General features: G+C 47.4%; 1 protein-coding gene and 1 long non-coding RNA gene across 3 annotated transcripts; one reads left to right on the top strand and one right to left on the bottom strand.

The window, feature by feature from the left end:
- Positions 1 to 2,998: 2,998 nt before the first annotated feature.
- On the bottom strand, positions 2,999 to 4,772 carry LOC123492001. 2 transcript variants are annotated; one of them, XR_006661578.1, is made up of 3 exons: positions 4,685 to 4,772; positions 3,406 to 3,590; positions 2,999 to 3,118 (listed from the first exon to the last, which is right to left on the bottom strand). It is a non-coding gene; the product is annotated as an uncharacterized LOC123492001 (long non-coding RNA). The 2 variants fall into 2 exon arrangements; XR_006661579.1 differs by lacking the exon at positions 4,685 to 4,772 and adding an exon at positions 3,786 to 3,982.
- A 9,367-nt stretch (positions 4,773 to 14,139) lies between these two features.
- On the top strand, positions 14,140 to 18,925 carry LOC121577273 (purine nucleoside phosphorylase-like). Its single transcript, XM_041891038.2, has 6 exons — positions 14,140 to 14,406; positions 16,027 to 16,196; positions 16,584 to 16,687; positions 17,509 to 17,684; positions 17,977 to 18,167; positions 18,281 to 18,925. The coding sequence occupies exons 1-6, from the start codon at positions 14,378 to 14,380 to the stop codon at positions 18,475 to 18,477; spliced, it is 867 nt and encodes a 288-aa protein (XP_041746972.1). The 5' UTR covers positions 14,140 to 14,377; the 3' UTR covers positions 18,478 to 18,925.
- The last annotated feature ends 8,627 nt before the right edge of the window (positions 18,926 to 27,552 follow it).

The raw sequence follows: 27,552 nt of genomic DNA, 5'->3' as shown, positions 1-27,552 counted from the left end.
GGCTCGTTATCTCTGATTGGGAGCCATATTTAAACTGTTGTGTTTCACTGTGTGTTTGTGGGTTTTTGTTCCATGTTTCTGTCAGTGTTACAGAGGACTTCACTATCGTCATTTGTTGTTTTTCGTGGTTGCTTTAATAAATAAAGTCATCATGTTCACTCCACGCGCTGCGTATTGGTCCGCTTCTTCAGACGATCGTGACACTTGCACCCGCCCGACTAGAATCACTACTCTCGGCGGGTCTGACTTAGAATATGTGGACAACTACAAATACCTAGGTGTCTGGTTAGACCGTAAACTCTCCTTCCAGACTCACATTAAGCATCTCCAATCCAAAGTTAAATCTAGAATCGGCTTCCTATTTCGCAACAAAGCCTCCTTCACTCATGCTGCTAAACATGCCCTCGTAAAACGGACTATCCTACCGATCCTTGACTTCGGCGATGTAATTTACAAAATAGCTTCCAACACTCTACTCAGCAAATTGGATGTAGTCTATCACAGTGCCATCCGTTTTGTCACCAAAGCCCCATATACTACCCACCATTGTGACCTGTATGCTCTCGTTGGCTGGCCCTCACTACATATTCGTCGCCAAACCCACTGGCTCCAGGTCATCTATAAATCTCTTCTAGGCAAATCCCTGCCTTATTTTAGCTCATTGGTCACCATAGCAACACCAACCCGTAGTATGCGTTCCAGCAGGTATATCTCACTGGTCATCCCCAAAGCCAACACCTCCTTTGGCCGCCATTCCTTCCAGTTCTCTGCTGCAAATGACTGGAACGAACTGCAAAAATCTCTGAAGCTGGAGACACTTATCTCCGTCACTATCTTTAAGCATCAGTTGTCAGAGCAGCTTACCGATCACTGCACCTGTACAGAGCCCATCTGTAATTAGCCCACCCAACTACCTCATCCCCATATTGTTATTTACATTGTTATTTATTTTGCTCATTTGCACCCCAGTATCTCTATTTGCACATTTTTATTTTATTTTTATTTAACCAGGTAAGCCAGTTGAGAACAAGTTCTCATTTACAACTGCGACCTGGCCAAGATAAAGCAAAGCAGTGCGATAAAAACAACAACACAGAGTTACATATGGGGTAAAACAAAACATTATGTCAAAAATACAACAGAAAAATATATATACAGTGTGTGCAAATGTAGCAAGTTATGGAGGTAAGGCAATAAATAGGCTATAGTGCAAAATAATTACAATTAGTATTAACACTGGAATGATAGATGTGCAAGAGATGATGTGCAAATAGAGATACTGGGGTACAAATTAGCAAAATAAATAACAATATAGGGATGAGGTAGTTGGGCGGGCTAATTTCAGATGGGCTGTGTACAGGTGCAGTGATCGGTAAGGTGCTCTGACAACTGATGCTTAAAACATCATCTTCTGCACATCTATCACTCCAGTGTTAATACTAAACTGTAATTATTTTGCACTATGGCCTATTTATTGCCTTACCTCCATAACTTACTACATTTGCACACACTGTATATAGATTTTATATTGTGTTATTGACTGTACGTTTTGTTTATTCCATATGTAACTCTGTGTTGTTGTTTTTTATCGCACTGCTTTGCTTTATCTTGGCCAGGTCACAGTTGTAAATGAGAACTTGTTCTCAACTGGCTTACCTGGTTAAATAAAGGTTAAATAAAAAAAACTTCTGGTGAGGACCTGCCTTACAACAGGCCTAGAAGCCCTCAGTCCAGCCTCTCTCAGCCTATTGTGGACAGTCTGAGCACTGATGGAGGGATTGTGCGTTCCTGGTGTAACTCGGGCAGTTGTTGTTGCCATCCTGTTCCTGTCCCGCAGGTGTGATGTTCGGACGTACCGATCCTGTGCAGGTGTTGTTACACGTGGTCTGCCACTGCGAGGACGATCAGCTGTCCATCCTGTCTCCCTGTAGCGCTGTCTTAGGCGTCTCACAGTACAGACATTGCAATTTATTGCCCTGGCCATATCTGCAGTCCTCATGCCTCCTTGCAGCATGCCTAAGGCACGTTCACGCAGATGAGCTGGGCATCTTTCTTCTGTAGAAAGGCCTCTTTAGTGTCCTACGTTTTCATAACTGTGACCTTAATTGCCTACCGTCTGTAAGCTGTTAAGTGTCTTAATGACCGTTCAACAGATGCATGTTCATTAATTGTTTATGGTTCATTGAACAAGCATGGGAAACAGTGTTTAAACCCTTTACAATGAAGATCTGTGAAGTTATTTGGATTTTTATTAATTATCTTTGGAAAACAGGGTCCTGAAAAAGGGACGTTTCTTTTTTTGCTGAGTTTATACTGTAACTTTCTATTATGCGTGGGAATACTTTGGAAATGTATTTATTTTTGCTCTGAAAACATGGGGGGCCAAATAAAATCACCCGTGGGCCAAACTCGGCCCACAGGCCGCCAGTTGGGAAATCCTGTTGTTTTCAACTCTTAATGATCGGCTATGAAAAGCCAACTGAGAGACCTGAGCCCTAGGACCATACGTCGGGACTACCGGCCGTGGTGACTCCTTGCTGTCCCCAGTCCGCCTGGCCTTGCTGTTATTCCAGTTTCAACTGTTCTGCCTGCGGTTATGGAACCCCTACCTGTCCCAGACCTGCTGTTTTCAACTCTTAATGATCGGCTATGAAAAGCCAACTGAGATTTATTCCTGATTATTATTTGACCATGCTTGTCACTTATGAACATTTTTGAACATCTTGGTATGGTTCTGTTATAATCTCCACCCGGCACAGCCAGAAGAGGACTGGCCACCCCTCATAGCCTGGTTCCTCTCTAGGTTTCTTCCTAGGTTTTGGCCTTTCTAGGGAGTTTTTCCTAGCCACCGTGCTTCTACACCTGCATTACTAGCTGTTTGGGGTTTTAGGCTGGGTTTCTGTACAGCACTTCGAGATATTAGCTGATGTACGAAGGGCTATATAAAATAAAATTGATTGATTGATTGATAGTGCATTTGCATAGACTTTACCTTCTGGTGAGTGGTCTCACTCATGTCTATCAGCTCTAGAATGCGTGGCGGGTGCATCTCATGTGTATTTGCCAGCCGCTCCTCCGTAGATTGGGACATCTCTTGTGCAAAAGCAGACGGTGTCAGCTACATTGAGAAAGGGAATTCAAATAATTGTACGGAATGCATGAGTGATCATTAAAGATGTCCATCCTTGGCCACAGACACATTCCTGGAATCTTAATATTCTCCCCTTTTAGAATAGGCCAACTCAAACACATATTATGCTTAATTTCCCCCACAATAACATCTCTCCATTAGTTAGTTCATCAATAGGTAAACATCAAACTGCACTTATTTCATGGTTTTTACTTGAAATATAGCTGCCAGTTATGTGTATATTCAAAACATACATTCCATATGAATGTACTCACTTTTTTGGGCCTATCCTCTCTTCTAACTAGCTTGGGATTCCTGGGTGCCAACACTTTGCTCTTGAATCCCTCTGGTATTTTCAGAGGCAGGCTTGGCAGAGACGCATGGGATGCCTGACCCTTGGAGATGGGCATTGTAAAGTTGGATCTTCCTTTGTTTAGTTCATTTGAGAATACAGCAGATCCTGTTGAATATGAACATATTCATTTATTTAGAAAGCAACAAGACAGCCTCACTAAGACCATTTATTCTAGTAGGTATTTTTCATCAATCAGTGTAGTTGAATCATGTCTCATTTGCATTTTCCGCATATTGCCATTGTGTAATATAGCTAGCTATCAACACCAGAGCTAGTCTGGTGGTTGCCAAGTAAAGTTACCTCAATTGAGGCAAAGATTATGAATATACTGACTGACGAACTGAAGATACATGTTTCTCTACCCTAACAATGGGAGTCGTTGTCCACATAGCGCCATTGTCTAGTTCTTGCCTATCCTTTGTTTGGATTGGTGGATACGTCTCATTTTTGTAATCTCTTTTTGAATATTCGATTAGGGTTGTTGACTTCAACGGAGAGAGATGCTATGCTATATAAAGCGTTTTTTCTCAAAGTTGCCGGGATGTCACGTGTCCTACTTATATCAGTACAATCGTAACAATTTAAGCATTACGAAACGTATATATTCGATCAAATAAACCTCACGTAGCAAATAAGCCATAAAAAAGGTTGTTGACCAAATTCACCACACTCTCATTGACCTCCATACAAAAAAATTATTTGCTTGGTGGGCGAAAAAACGAAGAAAAAAAGCAACCTGCTTGAAGGAGGCAGATTTCCCGCAGAGTTGGGCCTCTCTCTTCCTCTCAAACTGAACTTACGTTAACGTTACTTGGCAAGTCTGGTGGTAAACAGTGCTCAAAAGTAATATATTTCGTGTTTTGGATAAATTACAGCCTGTGCGCACAGAGAACAGTTCTTCAGCACTGTAGCTAGCATCGTCTTTACTTTGGGTGAGTAACTTAACATTATTGGTAACGAAGGTATATTGAATCCAGCCAGGTACTAAATAAATTGGTCAATATTTCGTCTGGCGTTCAATCTGCTAACAGTACAGTAACGTTATACTAGCAACCAAGTTTAGCTAACGTTAGCGATAAACGTCAGTAAATGTGTCTACTTTATCAAGCCAGTTCAACATTGTTTATTCACTTCTAGGTTCTTAATATCCATGATAACCAGGCATTGGCAGTTTTTTTAGAAATGTACTAAATAGTCACCAATAGTTGTCCTTCTCTTTCTCTCCATTTTAGTTTGTAGCGCATTTAGCCGTTACCATGGCACCGACTCTACGGGCTTGCGCGTTCCTCCTCATTGGTCACGTGGGGGGGAGGAGCCGCTTGCTTAGGAGACAATATCAGAAACAATGTATCCAAAGAGACCCCTGAGACTACCCAACCTCCCACCCACCACCTCCCACCCACCCTCTGATATCAGAGTGAGTCGGCTTTGCAGTCTTCTATCTAGCCTATTTATCAAGATGATAAATGTTAGATTTATCTCACTAGGTTTAATTAGTAGGCTATGCATGCATTCCTTTCTGAGCACTCAAACTACAAGTGAAACAGTTTGGAAGTCTTGCTAGACAATATGTAAGCTACATTTGGGATATGAATCTATAAAATGTGGTGGCAGCATATTTGTACTGTTTTCTATCAGAAACACAAAGGATGTTTTATGTTTCTTTAACAGTTATTTGATCCCAGTAGAGACATATGCATGAGTATGCACTAGGTAGTAGAAAGTGTGGAAGATAATTTTACATTTACATTTACATCATTTAGCAGACGCTCTTATCCAAAGCGACTTACAAATTGGTGCATTCAACTTATGATAGCCAGTGGGACAACCCCTTTTTTTTGTTCTTTATTTATTTATAAAACAATTTTTGGGGGGAGAAGGATTACCTTATACTATTCCAGGTATTCCTTAAAGAGGTAGGGTTTCAAGTGTCTCCGAAAGGTGGTCAGTGACTCCGCTGTCCTGGCGTCGTGGGGGAGCTTGTTCCACCATTGGGGTGCCAGAGCAGCAAATAGCTTTGACTGGGCTGAGCGGGAACTGTGCTTCCGTAGAGGCAGGGGAGCTAGCAGGCCAGAGGTGGATGAACGTAGTGCCCTCGTTTGGGTGTAGGGTCTGATCAGAGCCTGAAGATAAGGAGGTGCCGTTCCCCTCACAGCTCCGTAGGCAAGCACCAATGTCTTGTAGTAGATGCGAGCCTCAACTGGAAGCCAGTGGAGTGTGCGGAGGAGCGGGGTGACATGAGAGAACTTGGGAAGGTTGAACACCAGACGGGCTGAAGCGTTCTGGATAAGTTGTAGGGGTTTAATAATAATAAATAATAATAATATGCCATTTAGCAGACGCTTTTATCCAAAGCGACTTACAGTCATGCGTGCATACATTTTTGTGTATGGGTGGTCCCGGGGATCGAACCCACTACCTTGGCGTTTCAAGCGCCGTGCTCTACCAGCTGAGCTACAGAGGACCACATTAATGGCACAGGCAGGGAGCCCAGCCAACAGCGAGTTGCAGTAATCCAGACGGGAGATGACAAGTGCCTGGATTAGGACCTGTGCCGCTTTCTGTGTAAGGTAGGGTCGTACTCTGTGAATGTTGTAGAGCATGAACCTGCAGGATCGGGTCACCGCTTTGATGTTAGCGGAGAACGACAGGGTGTTGTCCAGGGTCACGCCAAGGTTCTTTGTACTCTGGGAGGAGGACACAATGGAGTTGTCAACCGTGATGGCGAGATCATGGAGCAGGCAGTTCTTCCCCGGGAGGAAGAGCAGCGCCGTCTTGCCGAGGTTCAGCTTGAGGTGGTGATCCGACATCCACACTGATATGTCTGCCAGACATGCAGAGATGCGGTTCGCCACCTGGTTATCAGAAGGGGGAAAGGAGAAAATTAATTGTGTGTTGTCTGCGTAGCAATGATAGGAGAGACCATGTGAGGATATGACAGAGCCAAGTGACTTGGTGTATAGAGAGAATAGGAGAGGGCCTAGAACTGAGCCCTGGGGGACACCAGTGGTGAGAGCACGTGGTGCGGAGACAGATTCTCGCCACGCCACCTGGTAGGAGCGACCTATCAGGTAGGACGCAATCCAAGAGTGAGCAGCGCCGGAGATGCCCAACTCAGAGAGGGTGGAGAGGAGGATCTGATGGTTCACAGTATCAAAGGCAGCGGATAGGTCTAGAAGGATAAGAGCAGAGGAGAGAGAGTTAGCTTTAGCAGTGCGGAGAGCCTCCATGACACAGAGAAGAGCAGTCTCAGTTGAATGTCCAGTCTTGAAACCTGACTGGTTTGGATCAAGAAGGTCATTCTGAGAGAGATAGCAGGAGAGTTGGCTAGAGACGGCACGCTCAAGAGTTTTGGAGAGAAAAGAAAGAAGGGATACTGGTCTGTAGTAGTTGACATCGGAGGGAACGAGTGTAGGTTTTTTGAGGAGGGGTGCAACTCTCGCTCTCTTGAAGACGGAAGGGACATGGCCAGCGGTCAAGGATGAGTTGATGAGCGAGATGAGGTAAGGGAGAAGGTCTCCGGAAATGGTCTGGAGAAGAGAGCAGGGGATAGGGTCAAGCGGGCAGGTTGTTGGGCGGCCGGCCGTCACAAGTCGCAAGATTTCATCTGGAGAGAGAGGTGAGAAAGAAGTCAAAGCATAGGGTAGGGCAGTGTGAGCAGGACCAGTGGTGTCATTTGACTTAATAAATAAGGATCGGATGTCATCAACCTTCTTTTCAAAATGGTTGACGAAATCATCCACAGAGAGGGAGGAGGGAGGGTTCAGCAGGGAGGAGAAGGTGGCAAAGAGCTTCCTAGGGTTAGAGGCAGAGGCTTGACATTTAGAGTGGTAGAAAGTGGCTTTAGCAGCGGAAACAGAGGAAGAGAATGTAGAGAGGAGGGAGTGAAAAGATGATAGGTCTGCAGGGAGTCTAGTTTTCCTCAATTTCCACTCGGCTGCCCAGATCCCTCTTCTGTGAACTCACAATGAGTCGTCAAGCCACGGAGCAGGAGGGGAGGACCGAGCCGGCCGGGAGGATAGGGGACATAGAGAGTCAGAAAGGGAGGAGAGGAGGGTTGAGGAGGAAGAATCAGGAGATCGGAGGGAGAAGGATTTAAATCAAATCAAATCAAATTTTATTGGTCACATGCGCCGAATACAACAGGTGCAGACATTACAGTGAAATGCTTACTTACAGCCCTTAACCAACAGTGCATTTATTTTAAACAAAAAAGTAAGAATAAAACAACAACAACAAAAAAAGTGTTGAGAAAAAAAGAGCAGAAGTAAAATAAAGTGACAGTAGGGAGGCTATATATACAGTAAAATAAAGTGACAGTAGGGAGGCTATATATACAGGGGGGTACCGTTGCAGAGTCAATGTGCGGGGGCACCGGCTAGTTGAGGTAGTTGAGGTAATATGTACATGTGGGTAGAGTTAAAGTGACTATGCATAAATACTTACTTAACAGAGTAGCAGCAGCGTAAAAAGGATGGGGTGGGGGGCAGTGCAAATAGTCCGGGTAGCCATGATTAGCTGTTCAGGAGTCTTATGGCTTGGGGGTAGAAGCTGTTGAGAAGTCTTTTGGACCTAGACTTGGCACTCCGGTACCGCTTGCCGTGCGGTAGCAGAGAGAACAGTCTATGACTAGGGTGGCTGGAGTCTTTGACAATTTTGAGGGCCTTCCTCTGACACCGCCTGGTATAGAGGTCCTGGATGGCAGGGAGCTTTGCCCCAGTGATGTACTGGGCCGTACGCACTACCCTCTGTAGTGCCTTGCGGTCAGAGGCCAAGCAGTTGCCATACCAGGCGGTGATGCAACCAGTCAGGATGCTCTCGATGGTGCAGCTGTAGAATTTTTTGAGGATCTGAGGACCCATGCCAAATCTTTTTAGTCTCCTGAGGGGAATAGGCTTTGTCGTGCCCTCTTCACGACTGTCTTGGTGTGTTTGGACCATGATAGTTCGTTGGTGATGTGGACACCAAGGAACTTGAAGCTCTCAACCTGTTCCACTACAGCCCCGTCGATGAGAATGGGGGCGTGCTCAGTCCTCTTTTTTTTCCTGTAGTCCACAATCATCTCCTTTGTCTTGGTCACGTTGAGGGAGAGGTTGTTGTCCTGGCACCACACGGCCAGATCTCTGACCTCCTCCCTATAGGCTGTCTCATCGTTGTCGGTGATCAGGCCTACCACTGTTGTGTCGTCGGCAAACTTAATGATGGTGTTGGAGTCGTGCCTGGCCATGCAGTCATGGGTGAACAGAGAGTACAGGAGGGGACTGAGCACGCACCCCTGAGGGGCCCCCGTGTTGAGGATCAGTGTGGCAGATGTGTTGTTACCTATCCTTACCACCTGGGGCGGCCCGTCAGGAAGTCCAGGATCCAGTTGCAGAGGGAGGTGTTTAGTCCCAGGATCCTTAGCTTAGTGATGAGCTTAGAGGGCACTATGGTGTTGAATGCTGAGCTGTAGTCAATGAATAGCATTCTCACGTAGGTGTTCCTCTTGTCCAGGTGGGAAAGGGCAGTGTGGAGTGCGATAGAGATTGCATCATCTGTGGATCTGTTGGGGCGGTATGCAAATTGGAGTGGGTCTAGGGTTTCTGGGATTATGCTGTTGATGTGAGCCATGACCAGTCTTTCAAAGCACTTCATGGCTACAGACGTCAGTGCTACGGGTCGGTAGTCATTTAGGCAGGTTATCTTAGAGTTCTTGGGCACGGGGACTATGGTGGTCTGCTTGAAACATGTTGGTATTACAGACTCAGTCAGGGACATGTTGAAAATGTCAGTGAAGACACTTGCCAGTTGGTCAGCACATGCTCGGAGTACACGTCCTGGTAATCCGTCTGGCCCTGCGGCCTTGTGAATGTTGACCTGCTTAAAAGTCTTACTCACATCGGCTACGGAGAGCGTGATCACATAGCACATAGCAGAGGGAAGAGATGATAGGATGGAAGAGGAGAGAGAGAGCGAAGGTTGCGACGGCACATTACCATCTGAGTAGGGGCAGAGTGAGTAGTGTTGGAAGAGAGCGAGAGAGAAAAGGATACAAAGTAGTGGTCAGAGACTTAGAGGGGAGTTGCAGTGAGATTAGTAGAAGAATAGAATCTAGTAAAGATGAGGTCAAGCGTATTGCCTGCCTTGTGAGTAGGGGGGGACGGTGAGAGGGTGAGGTCAAAAGAGGAAAGGAGTGGAAAGAAAGAGGCAGAGAGAAATGAGTCAAAGGCAGACGTAGGGAGGTTAAAGTCACCCAGATCTGTGAGGGGTGAGCCATCCTCAGGAAAGGAACTTATCAAGGTGTCAAGCTCATTGATGAACTCTCCAAGGGAACCTGGAGGGCGATAAATGACAAGGATGTTAAGCTTGAATGGGCTAGTGACTGTGACAGCATGGAATTCAAATCAGGAGATAGACAGATGGGTCAGGGGAAAAAGAGAGACCAGATGCTCTCGGGGTATGCGAGAACACATGGTCAGACGAGGAAAGAGCAGTAGGAGTGCCAGTGTTTTCTGTGGTAATCCATGTTTCCGTCAGCGCCAAGAAGTCGAGGGACTGGAGGGTAGCATAGGCTGAGATGAACTCTGCCTTGTTGGCCGCAGAACGGCAGTTCCAGAGGCTGCCGGAGACCTGGAACTCCACGTGGGTCGTGCACGCAGGGACCACCAGATTAGAGTGGCAGCAGCCACGCGGTGTGAAGCGTTTGTATGGCCTGTGCAGAGAGGAGAGAACAGGGATAGACAGACACATAGTTGACAGGCTACAGAAAAAGGCTACAATAATGCAAAGGAGATCAGAATGAAATGAACTAAACATCTGGGAAAGCGACAGAGCGGGCCTCCCTCACTTACGTGTCACTGAAACACTCAAATATAACTCTCCCAACTTCCACTTTAGAAATTATAATTGTTGTAAACTACAGCGGTTCAATGTTTTCTAGGAATAGACTCTAACTTAGTTTATTCAGCTAGCTAACTTGGTACAGTATTATTCTGTGAAAACCGTCCAGGGCACCGAATCCTATGACGCCATAGCCAACTAGCATGCCAGCCTCCAATAACACGGTTTAGCACCAATACTCGGTTACAACAAACCACCAGTGTGTTAACACGCCAAACAGATCATTCGTGTCCGTGTCTAACGTTGTGTAAAGTTTTGGGTTAGTTTTGACAGTTTGAGTGAGTACGTCGTCAACTTATTCAGCCAGTTAGTTAGCTAGAATAGTTAGCATACTAGCTAGCCATTGCTCTCTGCCAACGAACCAACCCCTCCTCCCACGGCATGAAACACACAGAGAGAGCCAAGCTAACGTTAACTAGTCACCCATGACCCGAATTCCCTTGAATTAATGAATAATAGAGCAGCAGATTATTTTGTCCTGAAGACCCTGATACCAGGGTGTTTCTCTCAAAATACACAAGCATATTTTTCATCACCGAAAAAAGTACAGTATGGGTCTAGGCCTAAATCCCTATACCACATTCATTGATAAGATATAATATGTCTGGTTGAGTTACAACATTACAACAATGTAGGGGATTGACTTCAGCAAAAATGGCCTAAAAAAGGAATAATCCACAGTGTTTTTTTTTTATAGAAATAGCTAATTTCTCCCTATCTCAATTCATTAGTAGTAGTTCTATAATTATTATTCTCATTTACAACAAACTCTCATGAAGTTGCCTCATTTCTACTAACCCAGTTGGTTTCCACCAAGTTCCCACAGAAGGATTTCAACTTTCCATTGTAGTGACCTGTAAATTTAGATCATTGTTTTCATTCAACACAATGTGTCTTGCAGAGGTTGTAGAGGTTGAAAAGGTAGTTTATTTAATTGTTATTGTTATTGTTTCATAATACAATATAATCTTGGAGAGATTTACCAGATTACACAATTAATTCAGGCAGCATGTATAAGAAATTGCAACTATTTGTTCATGTCAAAAAAAATTTACAAACTGTAATTTACAGTAATCCCAAAGCTACTGTTGTGAATTCCCTGTGTATCACATCTACAAACCCTCATTGGAAGTCTGACCAGAAAGCTGCAGTTTTAATTGAGATGTCTGGTATTTCAGAGTCGGCCCAGCCTTTGCACGAGGGATGACAGGAGGGGAAGGAATGCCACTGTGGGGGACGGGGTGTCTCACAGGGAATGTATGGAACAGGGATGACAGGAGGGGAATTTGCTTTCCGTTTCATGCCTACAAATCCTATTAGTTTGATCCTTTTACAAATATGCCTAGCTCTGCTTGCCCACATATTGATTTTGTAGAGTTTCGTAAGTCTTGTTCCTCGAGTGGTGACTGTTTGGAGGTTCCTGGAGGTCCATCATACTATTATACACCAGCTACTATGTGCCCTCTGCTTAATCTCTGTCATTGGATTTTCCACTTAAGAACTGTGAAAAAATGTGTGTAGCCCTTATGTGTGTAATAGTTAAAAGGGTGGAAAAACCTGACAGAAAAAAACTTCAGTGTTTCTTTTTTCAACCATGTTCCACTTTATGCCTTTCATATTCCTGTAGTTAGCAATTCTGCTGATTTAAACTGGTTTTCCAGATACACCTTTACGGTAGACAGTAGACACTACATAAAACTAAGGGATATTGTCTGGAGAACAGAAGAACCTGACAAGGCAGTGCCATGTCTCAAATATCACCAGACAAGCCCCTCTGAGGCTCCGACACATAATCCACAGGGGGAGAGAAAGACAAGGGCCAAGAAAGACCTTGAAGTAGCCTGCCAGTTGCACTCTTTCTCAATGTAGGCCTACACAACAAAGCAAAATTAAACCAAAACCTGACATCTAACCAGTGGTGTAAAGTACTTAAGTAAAAATAATTTTAAGTACTACTTAAGTCGTTTTTTGCGGGTATCTGTACTTTACTTTACTATTTATATTTTTGACAACTTTTACTTTTACTCCACTACATTCTTAAAGAAAATAATGTACTTTTTACTCCATACATTTTCCCTGACACCTAAAGAATGCTCAAGCAGGACAGATTTATGGCACCTATCAATATAACACTTTGTCATCCCTACTGCCTCTGGTCAGGTGGACTCAGGAAACACAAATACTGTGTTTGTAAATTATGTCTGAGTGTTGGAGTGTGCCCCTGTCTGTCCGTAATTAAAAATAATACGAAAATCGTGCCATCTGGTTTGCTTAATATAAGAAATTAGAAAAAAAAAGTATTTAGTCAGCCACCAATTGTCCATGTTCTCCCACTTAAAAAGATGAGAGAGGCCTGTAATTTTCATTATATGTACACGTCAACTATGACAGACAAATTGAGAAAAAAAAATCCAGAAAATCACATTGTAGGATTTTAAATGAATTTATTTGCAAATTATGGTGGAAAATAAGTATTTGGTCACCTACAAACAAGCAAGATTTCTGGCTCTCACAGACCTGTAACTTCTTCTTTAAGAGGCTCCTCTGGAAACATCATGCTTTGGGGCTGTTTTTCTGCAAAGGGACCAGGACGACTGATCCGTGTAAAGGAAAAAATTAATGGGGCCATGTATCGTGAGATTTTGAGTGAAAACCTCCTTCCATCAGCAAGGGCATTGAAGATGAAACCTGGCTGGGTCTTTCAGCATGACAATGATCCCAAACACACCGCCCGGGCAACGAAGGAGTTGCTTCGTAAGAAGCATTTCAAGGTCCTGGAGTGGCCTAGCCAGTCTCCAGATCTCAACCCCATAGAAAATCTTTGGAGGGAGTTGAAAGTCCGTGTTGCCCAGCGACAGCCCCAAAACATCACTGCTCTAGAGGAGATCTGCATGGAGGAATGGGCCAAAATACCAGCAACAGTGTGTGAAAACCTTGTGAAGACTTACAGAAAACGTTTGACCTGTGTCATTGCCAACAAAGGGTATATAACAAAGTATTGAGAAACTTTTGTTATTGACCAAATACTTATTTTCCACCATAATTTGCAAATAAATTCATTAAAAATCCTACAATGTGATTTTCTGGATTTTTTAAAATCATTTTGTCTGTCATAGTTGACGTGTACCTATGATGAAAATTACAGGCCTCTCTCATCTTTTTAAGTGGGAGAACTTGCACAATTGGTGGCTGACTAAATACTTTTTTCCCCCACTGTATGACAATTGAGTACTTTTTCTACCACTGTACTTAAGTACATTTAAAACCAGATACTTTTAGACTTTTACTCAAGTAGTGTTTTACTGGGTAACTTTCACTTTTACTTGAGTCAGATTTCTGTTAAGGTATGTTTACTTTTACTGAAGTATGACACTTGAATACTTTTTCCACCACTGCATCTAACCACACTGAAATTACAGAAATGACGGGTCTTTTTGCATTTCACATGAGTCAGAGCAGGCTCTTTGAGCACATGGAGACATTCAAAAGAGTGGGCATATTTCCATTTTTGGTGATTTTCCCCCAGCACAACACATCAACAAAATTGTAGTTGACTGATTCGGTTCTCTGCTCTGAGTGTTAACAGAACTATTAACATGGGGATTTCCAGTGTGGGAGCATGGTTTCAGGTAGCCTAGACAAATCAAAAGTTCCCCTTCATGCACCTTCACTATCAGTAAATCATTGTTTTGTGGTGAAGCTTTAATGTGGAGTTACTCATTATTTGTTCTGCTTTAGTCATAGGAGTCTTTCAGTTCCCTATGTTGTCAACGGCTGGTCCGCTGTCAGTGTCATTCCTCAAGGTTTATTGCTTGGGTTAGTGAGCGCGGCCCAGTCTGTTAGACAATTGGATTAGAACAACGAGCCCTTTCAAATGAACCGCAAATCCAACGACTCCTCCTCCGTCACGCCACTCTCCCATCACTGACCTTGTTCTACGATTACCGTGTGTCGCTAAACGCTGTAGCTGACGAACAAACCATTTCTGCTGTAGCTTTACCTCGTCATCAGCAATGAACATTTCATCCTCAAACCAATGCAGGTAAGATAATATATCAGTGTATATCGGAGTAAAACGGAGTGAACGGTTGTCCTCCTGATAGGCTACACAGTAGAGCCTATAATAATTTAGCTGCGGATACTAAACAATTTGTCTGTGTCGAGGGTTGGAAGCGCACAGTAACATATTAATGTTCTGGTCCCACTGACAAAATTCGGTTCATAATATTGAACAATATTTAAGCTTTTTATCTCACTATAATTTTAGCGACTAGGCTGCCTACATCCTCATAGTTATAGGTACACGTTAGCGTTGGCAGCACTTAAAGAGACATGCTTCCTTTTCATGCAAATCCTATGCAAAATGCATTCAAGCATTGAAAGCAGCCCTAGCTTTTGCCAGCTCATTTGAAAGGAAAGGGACCCGCCTTTGTCTGCCAATAAATACAAAATGAGTGGCCATTGTGGGTGTTCATTGAGCGCCTGGTTCAGTGGGAGTGTGTAGTTGCGCGGCTCTGTGGACCATCCTGAATGGAAAGCGCTGATCCCGCAGCAGCCAGCAGCACCACGGACAGCTCCGTGCTGTACGCACTGCGCTGCCACTGAATCATCCAATCCGGCTGCTTCTTTCACTTGTAGCGCCCACCATTTTACTACAGCGAGCAGAAGGTTGAATTACCACTATTTCCCGTTTTAAAACCAGCTTTATTATGAAGCATATGCAACCCATAAAACATGACCTGCTGATATGAAAGTTTATGGTGACTGGAGATTTATTGCTAACATCGAACATGAGGATGATAAAACTTTTTTTAAACCAACAGAACTCAAACTGCCTTCTGCAACTAATGTTTGTTAGAGTGACCTCTAGTCAAGTGATCTAATTGGGTTTATGGTAACTTATAAAAGCTGTGTAGGCCTGCTTTTAAATGAGAGGACTTGCAGTCATTCACCCGATGAGTTTGCCAACAACAGTGATGTGTCTCAAATGAAGTCGATGCGCTTGTAGAGTTTGAATGTGTAGAAGTTCATTACATTTAGTTGAACTCACAATTCAAATTAATTCAATTAGATAAAACTCTCTCTCGCTTTCTCACTCACTCACTCACTCACTCACTCACTCACTCACTCACTCACTCACTCACTCACACACTCACTCACTCACTCACTCACTCACTCACTCACTCACTCACTCACTCACTCACTCACTCACTCACTCACTCACTCACTCACTCACTCACTCACTCACTCACTCACTCAGTCACTCACTCACACACACACACACACACACAGTACCAAGAGAGGGGTTACGGGGTGTGTTGTGTCTGTGATTATGTTGTTACCAGCTGTAGGAGTTGCAAAGATACTTTTGAAGATCACCCTTCTGTAATTGACAGGTTGGGCATCGTCAACTAACAAATGTTCCCATTGGTTGTGTTCAGATGAAAGGTGTATAGTAGCCTATCTCTGCTGAAACACAGATGATCTTTGATGATTTAGATTAACGGCAGGATTGTGGGTTCGATTCCCAGGACCAACCATTTGTAAAAATATATGCACGCATGAATGTAAGTCGCTTTGGATAGAAGCGTCTGCTAAATGGCATATATTATTATTATATCTTATTGAATAGCATGAATTTACTATCTGTTTCTTCCCTCAGTTACAAATATGAGGATTACAGGGAAACAGCTGATTGGTTGCTGTCCCACACTGAGCAGAGGCCTAAAGTAGCCATCATCTGTGGCTCTGGCCTGGGTGGCCTGGCTGACCTGCTGGACAACAAGACTGTGTTTCCCTACAAGGACATCCCATGCTTCCCCAACAGCACAGGTCAGACAATATCCTTATCCTGTACTGTCCCACCTGAAACTGTACAGCATCATGCTGTCTTCAGTTTGTACATGCATCATTACATCATCCAGTAGACATGACATACTATCTTACAGTGTTATGCTTAGTGACCACTTGACCAAAGCTCAATATAAGTTATAATGATCATTGATAACTTATGCATTTCATAATTTAATGTTAGATAAGAAATGTTTACGTCAATGTTTTGAAAGTTGAAGTAAGAACACCAGTCCTTCACTGTGACCCAGAACCAGACCGTCACCCAATGCTGGCTGCTGCTTCCTGTCCTTGGGACCTGACTGAAATATTTACATTCAGCAATTCTATAAAAATGCTCCTCCTGTCTTTCTTGTTGCACCACTGCAGTACAAGGACATGCCAGTCAGCTGGTTTTTGGGGATCTGCAGGGGAAGCAGTGTGTCTGCATGCAGGGCCGCTTCCACTTCTACGAAGGCTATAACATTGCCACGGTGAGCTCAACTCTCTCCACCAACCATATCCTCATTACATTGGATTCATATTTAATGAATGTTGTGGAAGTGTATTGAAATGCTTGTATATCCCATGGTAAACCTGACACCTATTTTGTAAATGCAGCTACTATATTCTTTCAAATGAGTAGTTAGGATACTCAATAATACTTCACCAGTGTGCACTTTTATGAAGAAAAGAAGTCCCATAATGCCAGAATAAACACTGTTAGTGTCTTTAGTTAGCTTTTAACCTCTGTGAAAGTAGCATAGCAGGCAATTCTGGTTAACCTTTGACAGTGTGAGTTGAATTTTCATCGTAAATCTTTGGACACAATATGATCTGCACCCTGACCTACACATACACATGATAAGACACGCACTCTACACACATGGACACACGGACACATGGACACATGGACACATGGACACATGGACAGATGGACACATGGATGTTGGATTGTAAATATGTGATAGTGGAGTAGTGGCCTGTGTATTGGGTAAAGTGTAATTAAATGTAATGTCATGTAATATTTTAAATTGTGTAAAACTGCCTTAATGTTGCTGGACCCCAGGAAGAGTAGCTGCTGACTTGGCAGCAGCTAATGGGGATCTATAATAAGTACAAAAACTGTACGCACTACGCATTATGACTGAAAAATGTTTTATTTACTTTCTTTTGTGAAAATAATTATAGTGATTATAGTGAAAATGATTATAGTCTAGTCACCTAGTAATAAGGAAAACAGTGCAGTCTTGCTGCTGAAAAATGTCAGCACTGAGCAAGTGATCTCTTAGCTCTAGTTCCTCTCTCTTTCTAGGTGACATACCCGGTGCGAGTGTTCTTCCTGCTGGGGGTGGAGACCCTGATTGTCACTAATGCTGCTGGGGGGCTGAACCCCAACTTTAAAGTGGGTGACATCATGCTGATCAAGGATCACATCAACATGCCAGGCTTTGCAGGCCAGAACCCACTGTGTGGTCACAACGATGAAAGGTGAGCCTTCCATCACTCCTGGTTAGAATAGCAGTCTTTTGATCTTTGGAAGGAAGGGTCATGTTGCACGTTCCCTCTGTTTGAGGAGCATGGGCTCCTCGCTCTGCTGAGTAAACAGGATCCCCAGCGGTTTCCTCCACCATTTCCCCATACACTGAGGAGCCTGATTACTGGCATTTTATTACAGTAAAGGGCATGGGTATTATCCTTGTGGACTCCTTGGATTGTACTTGATCCTTTACCTGACATTGAGGGCCTCTGATATGACACAGGACTTTATGTATCTCTTCAGGTTTGGAGTGCGTTTTCCCTGCATGTCGGACGCCTATGACAAAGACCTTTCTGTACTGGCCAAAGAGACTGCTGAGGAGCAGGGCTGTTCCTCCTTCATCCAGCAAGGCGTGTACTGCATGCTGGCAGGTCCCACCTTTGAGACCATCGCAGAGTGCAGAGCTCTTCAGAAACTAGGCGCAGATGCTGTGGGTTAGTATGGTTCATTGGGCTTCATCAATGCCTTGAAATCTTTCAATAGACGTCCATTTCTTCTACAGAACTCCAATGCTTGTCTTCTTTCTCACCCTCTCTGTGCTCTGTAGGTATGAGTACAGTCCCTGAGGTGGTGGTGGCTCGTCACTGTGGTCTTCGTGTCTTCGGTCTGTCTCTCATCACCAACAAGGTGGTCATAGACTATGACAGCCAGGAGAAGGCCAACCATGAGGAGGTACTGGAGACCACACGCATGCGCACTCAGGACCTACAGAGGCTGGTCAGTAACCTGTTGGCAAAGATGTAGATTAGCCACAATGCATCAACGATCACACTGAACTGTAAGATATGTAGCCTTGCACGTTAATGTACATTAATGTACTGCACTTACTGTAATGCTGTAGTGTAAATTGAAATTCTACTAGGTACAAATGATTCTCATGGTCAATGTGAGCAAGCACTGAAAGACCAATCAATGGTCTGTGTATCACGTGGACCAACAATCATTGAGTTGTTGTTAATTAGTAATGATTAACAATGTATATTTGTTCCTTGGTTGACCTATTTTTCCACCTTTTTAGAATCAGAGTTATTTATTTTTATTGGAGACTGCTCCTTGATGGAGAGATCGCCATACCTCATCATGGTTATAAGAATAATCTAATTGATCAGAGTGATAAAAAGTAAAACATTTTTAAAAGCCTCTAACATACACAGAGTATACCAAACATTAGGAGCACCTTCTTAATATTGAGTTGGGGCATGGATTCTACAAGGTGTCAAAAGCGTTCCTATGGATGCTGGCCCATGTTGACTCCAATGCTTCCCACAGTTGTGTCAAGTTGGCTGGATGTCCTTTGGGTGGTGGACCATTCTTGATACACAAGGGAAACTGTTGAGCGTGAAAAACTCAGCAGCGTTGCAGTTCTTGACACAAACCGGTGCGCCTGGCACCTACCACCATACCCCGTTCAAAGGCACTTAAATATTTTGTCTTGCCCATTCACCCTCTGAATGGCACACATACACAATCCATGTCTCTATTGTCTCAAGGCTTAAAAATCCTTCTTTAACCTGTCTCCTCCCCTTCAGCTACACTGATTGAAGTGGATTTAACAAGTGACATCAATAAGGGATCGTAGCTTTCACCTGGATTCACATGGTCAGTCTATGTCATGGAAAGAGTAGGTGTCCTTAATGTTTTGTATACTCAGTGTATATTGGGGGCCAGTTATTTTCGTAGTCATATACAGGAGCCTGTTGACATCAGATGTTTGTCACAGTTGAGGAGTAGTAATGTACTGTATGTAGGAGATTAACTTATTTACTTTCATTTCAGTTGTCCTAAAACCGAATGTATTTTCAAATAATATATTGTTTAAAAATAAAATCAACAAATTACACTTGTAAAATTGTGTACTGTTATTGTGAGAGCCACATGCAGTATAGGCAACACTATATTGAGCACCTTTGTGTGACACTCTGGCTCCATGGACTTTGATTATTGAGCCAGGGTTGTTCATTTTCATTGTTTGGGTGTATTTCTATGTTGGGTATTTCTAGTTGTTCATTTCTATGTTTGGTGATTAGTCATATGACTCCCAATCGGAGGTAACGAGTGTCAGCTGTCGGCTCGTTATCTCTGATTGGGAGCCATATTTAAACTGTGTGGTTTCTCTTTGGTTTTGTGGGTTTTTGTTCCTTTTGGTCAGTGTACCGTAGGACTTCACATTCGTCATTTGTTTGTTGTTTTCGTGGTTGCTTTTATTTTAAATAAAGTCATCATGTTCACTCCACGCGCTGCGTATTGGTCCGTTTCCTCAGACGATCGTGACAGAAAAACCCACCATAAGAGGACCAAGCAGCGTGTCAAGCGGCAACAGGACCCAGCTCCAAAGGATTCCTGGACATGGGAGGAGATTTTGGACGGAAAAGGGTCCTGGACTTGGGAGGAGATCCTGGATGGGATGGATCGCCGTCCATGGAGCGAAACAGTGGAGAGGCGACGGAGAGAGGAGCAACGGCGTCGGCAGGGCCATCGTCGGAGGGACGAGAGGCAACCCCAAAAAGTTTTTTGGGGGGGGGGCACATGGCTTGGGCGGCTGGGCAGCAGGAGGCTGCCACAGGGAGACGTGGAGAGAAGGCTATCGGATTACGGGAGCCATTGGCGAGTAGAGGAAGGGAAGTTGTTGCGGCACGGCGTGAGAGACTGATGTGTGTTACCAGTCCGGTCCGGCCCGTTCCTGATCCCCAGTTAAGGCCAGTGGTGTGTGTTCCCAGTACGGACCGGCCTGTTCCTACTCCACGCACCAAGCCCACGGTGTGCGTCGCCAGTCCAGCCCGGCCGGTTCCTGCTCCACGTACTAAGCCTACGGTGTACGTGGCCAGCCCAGCCCGGCCTGTTCCTGCTCCACGCACAGAACCTACGGTGTGCGTCGCCAGCCCAGCCCGGCCTGTTCCTGCTCCACGCACAGAACCTACGGTGTGCGTCGCCAGCCCAGCCCGGCCTGTTCCTGCTCCACGCACAGAACCTACGGTGTGCGTCGCCAGCCCGACCCGGCCTGTTCCTGCCACTCGCACCAAACCTACGGTGCGCGTCGCCAGCCCGGTCCGGCCTGTTCCTGCCACCCGCACCAAGTCTACGGTGCGTCCCCAGGGTCCAGCATGCCCTGTTGTTGCTCTCCGCACTAGCCCTGAGATGCGTGTCCTCAGCCCGGTACCTCCAGTTCCGGCACCACGCATCAGGCCTACGGTGCGTCCCCAGGGTCCAGCATGCTCTGTTGCTTCTCTCCGCACTAGCCCTGAGATGCGTGTCCTCAGCCCGGTACCTCCAGTTCCGGCACCACGCATCAGGCCTACGGTGCGTCCCCAGGGTCCAGCATGCCCTGTTGCTTCTCCCCGCACTAGCCCTGAGATGCGTGTCCTCAGCCCGGTACCTCCTGTTCCGGCACCACGCACCAGGCCTACGATGCGCCTCAGACGGCCAGAGTCTGCCGTCTGCCCAACGGGGCCTGAACTGTCCGTCTGCCCAACGCCGTCTGAACTGCCCGTCTGCCCAACGCCGTCTGAACTGTCCGTCTGCCAAGCGCCGCAGGAACTGCCCGTCTGTACTGAGCCTGCAAAGCCGCCCCGTCTGCCATGAGCCTTCAGAGCCGTCCGCCAGACCGGAGCCGCTAGAGCTCTCCGCCAGACAGGAGCAGCCAGAGCCTTCCGCCAGACAGGATCAGCCAGAGCCTTCCGCCAGACAGGATCAGCCAGAGCCTTCCGCCAGACAGGATCAGCCAGAGCCTTCCGCCAGACAGGATCAGCCAGAGCCTTCCGCCAGACAGGATCAGCCAGAGCCTTCCGCCAGACAGGATCAGCCAGAGCCTTCTGCCAGACAGGATCAGCCAGAGCCTTCCGCCAGCCAGGATCCGCCAGAGCCGTCCAGCCAGGATCCGCCAGAGCCGTCCAGCCAGGATCCGCCAGAGCCAGCCAGCCAGGATCCGCCATTCAGTCCGGTGCTGCCCCTCAGGCCGGTGCTGCCCCTTAGTCAGGTACTGTCCCTTAGTCCGGTGCTGCCCCTTAGTCCGGTGCGGCCCCTTAGTCCGGTGCCGCCCCTTAATCCAGTGGGGTTTAGTTGGGGGGTGGTCATGTGGAGGGGGCTACGGAGGCGGATAGTGACTAAGGTGGGGTGGGGACCACGACCTGGGCCAGAGCCGCCACCATGGACAGACGCCCACCCAGACCCTCCCCTAGACTGTATGCTGGTGCGCCCGGAGTTCGCACCTTTAGGGGGGGGTACTGTGACACTCTGGCTCCATGGACTTTGATTATTGAGCCAGGGTTGTTCATTTTCATTGTTTGGGTGTATTTCTATGTTGGGTATTTCTAGTTGTTCATTTCTATGTTTGGTGATTAGTCATATGACTCCCAATCGGAGGTAACGAGTGTCAGCTGTCGGCTCGTTATCTCTGATTGGGAGCCATATTTAAACTGTGTGGTTTCTCTTTGGTTTTGTGGGTTTTTGTTCCTTTTGGTCAGTGTACCGTAGGACTTCACATTCGTCATTTGTTTGTTGTTTTCGTGGTTGCTTTTATTTTAAATAAAGTCATCATGTTCACTCCACGCGCTGCGTATTGGTCCGTTTCCTCAGACGATCGTGACACTTTGTCAAGGGCTGAGCGTAGATGTGGTGCAGAAATCAAGCGCAGGACTACAGAGGCTCTTCAACAGTCTTTAGTGAGGATCAAACAAATACAAAAGACTCACGGCAAAATCCCAGCCGGAGGGCAAGCGAAACAATACGCACACAGGGAACAGTGCGTAACCCAAACTGCGCACACAGTGCGGACACTCTCTCAAAACCAGAAACAGAACGAGAGAGAACAAACTGACGCCTAGCTGACACGAAACAATTACACACAACACATGACAAAACCTAAGAGAACTTATAGGGCACATAATCAACACTAACAAAGAACAGGTGTACAAACAGACCAAACCAAACGAACATCGAAACATAGAACGGTGGCAGCTAGTACTCCGTAGACGACGACCGCCGAAGCCTGCCCGAACAAGGAGGAGGAGCAGCCTCGGCCGAAACCGTGACAGTACCCCCCCCTAGACGCGCGGCTCCAGCCGTGCGCCGACCCCGGCCTCGAGGACGGAACTCGTCAGAAGAGACGGGTCTAAGATGTCCCTCCTCGGCACCCAGCACCGCTCCTCCGGGCCGTACCCCTCCCACTCCACGAGATATTGGAGCCCCCCCATCCGGCGTCTCGAATCCAGGATGGACCGAACAGTGTACGCCGGAGCCCCCTCGATGTCCAGCGGGGGCGGAGGAGTCTCCTCTATCTCAAAGTCCTGGAGTGGACCAGCTACCACCGGCCTGAGGAGAGACACATGGAACGAGGGGTTAATATTCTTGTAATCAATAGGCAATTGTAACCTGTAACACACCTCGTTCAACCTCCTCAGGACTTTAAAAGGCCCCACAAACCGCCGACCCAGCTTCCGGCAGGGCAGGCGGAGGGGCAGGTTTCTGGTCGAGAGCCAGACCCGATCTCCCGGTGCGTACACCGGTCCCTCACTGCGGTGGAGATCGGCGCTCGTCTTCTGTTGACGGATGGCCCGCTGCAGATGGACGTGAGTAGCGTTCCACATCTCCTCCGAGCGCCGCACCCACTCATCCACCGCAGGGGCCTCGATCTGGCTCTGATGCCAAGGTGCCAGAGCCGGCTGGTATCCTAAAACACACTGGAACGGAGTTAGTTTGGTGGAGGAGTGGCGGAGAGAGTTCTGTGCCATCTCGGCCCAGGGAACATACCTCGCCCACTCCTCCGGCCGGCCCTGGCAATATGACCTCAGAAACCTACCCACATCCTGGTTCACATGTTCGACCTGACCATTGCTCTCCGGGTGGTACCCCGAGGTAAGGCTAACCGAAACCCCCAAGCGCTCCATAAAAGCTCTCCAGACTCTGGAGGTAAATTGGGGGCCTCGATCAGACACTATATCCTCGGGTACCCCGTAATGCCGAAGACGTGGGTGAATAGTGCCTCAGCGGTCTGTAGGGCAGTAGGGAGACCCGGCATGGGAAGGAGACGACAGGCCTTCGAGAACCGGTCCACAACGACCAGAATGGTGGTATTCCCCTGTGAGGGGGGAAGGTCTGTAACAAAATCCACCGAGAGGTGCGACCAGGGTCGTTGTGGAACGGGCAGGGGTTGTAACTTACCCCTGGGCAAATGTCTAGGCGCCTTACACTGGGCACACACCGAGCAGGAGGAAACATAAACCCTCACATCCCTGGCTAACGTTGGCCACCAGTACTTCGTGCTAAGGCAGTGCACTGTCCGACCAATACCTGGATGACCAGAGGAGGGTGACGTGTGAGCCCAATAAATGAGTCGATCCCGAACCTCGAGCGGAACGTACGTCCGACCCACCGGACACTGGGGAGGACTAGGGTCGGTACGTAACGCCCGCTCGATTTCAGCATCGACCTCCCACACCACCGGTGCCACCAAACAAGACTTCGGTAGTATGGGAGTGGGCTCAACGGACCTCTCCTCTGTGTCATACCGCCGAGACAGGGCGTCTGCCTTTCCGTTCTGGGACCCAGGAATGTAAGTGATCTTAAACACAAACCTGGCTAGAAACATAGTCCACCGTGCCTGGCGAGGATTTAGTCTCCTAGCTGCCCGAATGTATTCCAGATTATGGTGGTCAGTCAAAATGAGAAAAGGGTGTTGAGCCCCCTCAAGCCAATGCCTCCACACCTTTAGGGCCTGTACCACGGCTAACAGCTCCCTGTCCCCTACGTCATAATTTCGCTCCGCCGGACTGAGCTTTTTCGAGTAAAAGGCACAGGGGCGGAGTTTAGGTGGCGTGCCGGACCGTTGCGAGAGAACGGCTCCGATACCGGCTTCTGACGCGTCCACCTCCACTTGGAATGGTAAAGCGGGATCCGGGTGCGCCAGCACCGGCGCCGAAGTAAACAGGTCCTTCAGTCTCCCAAAAGCCCTGTCCGCTTCAACTGACCACCGCAAGCGCACCGGACCCCCCTTCAGAAGGGACGTGATGGGAGATGCCACCTGTCCAAAACCCCGGATAAACCTCCGGTAGTAATTCGCAAAGCCCAAGAACTGCTGCACCTCTTTAACTGTGGTTGGGGTTTGCCAATTACGCACGGCTGACACACGGTCAACCTCCATCTTCACCCCTGACGCAGACAACTGATAACCCAAAAAGGAGACCGACTCCTGGAAAAACAGACATTTCTCTGCCTTGACATACAGGTCGTGTTCAACAGTCTCCTCAATACTCGGCGCACCAGGGCTACATGCTCGGCTCGGGTAGAACTGTACACCAGAATATCGTCTATATACACGACCACCCCCTGTCCCTGCATGTCCCGGAAAATCTCATCTACAAAGGATTGGAAGACTGACGGAGCATTCATTAAACCGTATGGCATGACGAGATACTCGTAATGACCCGAGGTGGTACTAAATGCTGTCTTCCATTCATCGCCCTCCCTAATGCGCACCAAGTTGTAGGCGCTCCTGAGGTCCAATTTTGTGAAGAACCTTGCCCCGTGTAATGACTCCGTCATAGTCGCAATCAGAGGGAGTGGATAACTGTATTTTACAGTAATCTGATTGAGACCACGGTAATCAATACACGGGCGCAAACCTCCATCTTTCTTCTTCACAAAAAAGAAGCTCGAGGACGCAGGGGAAGTGGAGGGCCGTATGTATCCCTGTCTCAGAGACTCAGCTATGTATGTCTCCATAGCTCTCTTCTCCTCTTGCGACAACGGATACACATGGCTCCGCGGGAGCGCAGCTCCTGCCTGGAGATCTATCGCACAATCCCCCTGTCTATGAGGTGGCAATCGCGCCGCCCTCGCCTTGCTAAACACGACTGCCAGATCCTCAAACTCGGGGGGAATGTGCAATGCGGGCACTTGGTTTGGACTCTCCACCGAGGTCGCCCCACGGAAACACCCAGACATCGCCCCCCCACACTGGGCAGACCACCCCTTAAGAGCCCTCTCTCGCCACGAAATAGTGGGATCATGTGTAATCAACCAGGGAAGCCCCAGCACCACCGGATACGCAGGAGAGTCAATCAGATATAGCTGAATCGTCTCCTCATGACCCCCCTGCGTCTCCATCCTAAGTGGCGCTGTGACCTCCCTAATCAACCCCGATCCTAACGGACGGCTATCTAGGGCATGCACAGGGAAGGGATCTTTAACAGGAAGGAGAGAAATCCCTAACTCTTTACAAAACTTACGATCTACAAAATTCCCAGCCGCGCCTGAATCTACTAGCGCCTTATGCTGGGAACGAGGTGCAACCTGTAAAAAACAAACAGGTATGGTTATGTGCACGACAGAGAGCTCTGGGTAAGTGGGGCGCCTACTCACCAGGAAGGACTCCCCAGCGCGTGGCCTGCTGTCTCGTCCCTCAGGAGACCCTCCCCAGCACCTGGCCGCAGTGTGTCCTCCACGGCCACAGTTGGTGCAGGGGACGGCCCCCCTCGAACTCCCTCTCCTCCGTTCTTTAGCGCCAGCCCCCCCGAGCTCCATGGGACTCGACTCGGAGATGCTGGAGGGTGGAATGGGCGACCCCCCCAGGGCGTCCGCGGGTGGCCAGCAGGGTGTCTAGGCGAATTGCCATGTCCACCATTTGGTCAAAGGTGAGAGTAGTGTCCCTGCAGGCCAACTCTCTACGGACGTCCTCCCTGAGGCTGCAGCGAAAGTGGTCTATGAGGGCCCGCTCATTCCACCCTGCATCAGCCGCTAGAGTCCGGAACTCCAGTGCAAAATCTTGGGCACTCCTCATCCCCTGCCGGGAGGTAGAACAGACGCTCCCCGCCGCTTTCCCCTCTGGTGGATGGTCGAACACAGTCCGGAAGCGGCGGGAGAATTCTGCATATGTGATAGTAGCGGCGTCTATCCTCCTCCATTCGGCGTTGGCCCATTCCAACGCCTTGCCGGTGAGACAGGAGATGAGGGCGGAAACGCTCTAGTATCCCGAGGGCACCGGGTGTACAGTGGCTAGGTAAAGTTCGACTTGTAGAAGGAAACCCTGACACCCGGCAGCGGTGCCATCATACGCCCTCGGGAGCGAGAGCCGAATCCCACTGGGTTCCGGAAGTTGAACAGGCGGACTGGCTGATGGCGATGGTGCGATGGGTGGATGCGTGGGAGCCCCGCCGATCTCCCATCTACGGAGGGTCTCCACCACCCCCTCGAGAGAGTTCCCAATCCAGCTGATCTTTTGATCCTGTTCGCGAAGGCGCTCCTCGATTGCCTCGACAGATGAGGCGGCACCTGCTGATTCCATAATGGTGTGTAATTCTGTCAAGGGCTGAGCGTAGATGTGGTGCAGAAATCAAGCGCAGGACTACAGAGGCTCTTCAACAGTCTTTAGTGAGGATCAAACAAATACAAAAGACTCACGGCAAAATCCCAGCCGGAGGGCAAGCGAAACAATACGCACACAGGGAACAGTGCGTAACCCAAACTGCGCACACAGTGCGGACACTCTCTCAAAACCAGAAACAGAACGAGAGAGAACAAACTGACGCCTAGCTGACACGAAACAATTACACACAACACATGACAAAACCTAAGAGAACTTATAGGGCACATAATCAACACTAACAAAGAACAGGTGTACAAACAGACCAAACCAAACGAACATCGAAACATAGAACGGTGGCAGCTAGTACTCCGGAGACGACGACCGCCGAAGCCTGCCCGAACAAGGAGGAGGAGCAGCCTCGGCCGAAACCGTGACAACCTTGAGTAGGAGGTTGTGTGTGTGTGTGTGCTTGCGTGAGTGAGTGTGTTTGTGCAGGAGCAATGTTAGTGTGAGATTACAGG

Source organism: Coregonus clupeaformis, chromosome 11 (assembly GCF_020615455.1).
Source record: "Coregonus clupeaformis isolate EN_2021a chromosome 11, ASM2061545v1, whole genome shotgun sequence".
Taxonomy (NCBI): domain Eukaryota; kingdom Metazoa; phylum Chordata; class Actinopteri; order Salmoniformes; family Salmonidae; genus Coregonus; species Coregonus clupeaformis.
Note: the sequence above shows the minus strand (reverse complement) of the source record. Positions and strands in the feature narration are given on the sequence as shown.

Coding starts and splice junctions, on each gene's coding strand:
- LOC121577273 (XM_041891038.2), top strand. CDS start 14,378: ATGAACATTTCATCCTCAAACCAATGCAG. Junction 14,407..16,026: donor TCATCCTCAAACCAATGCAG/GTAAGATAATAT, acceptor TTCTTCCCTCAG/TTACAAATATGAGGATTACA. Junction 16,197..16,583: donor ATGCTTCCCCAACAGCACAG/GTCAGACAATAT, acceptor GCACCACTGCAG/TACAAGGACATGCCAGTCAG.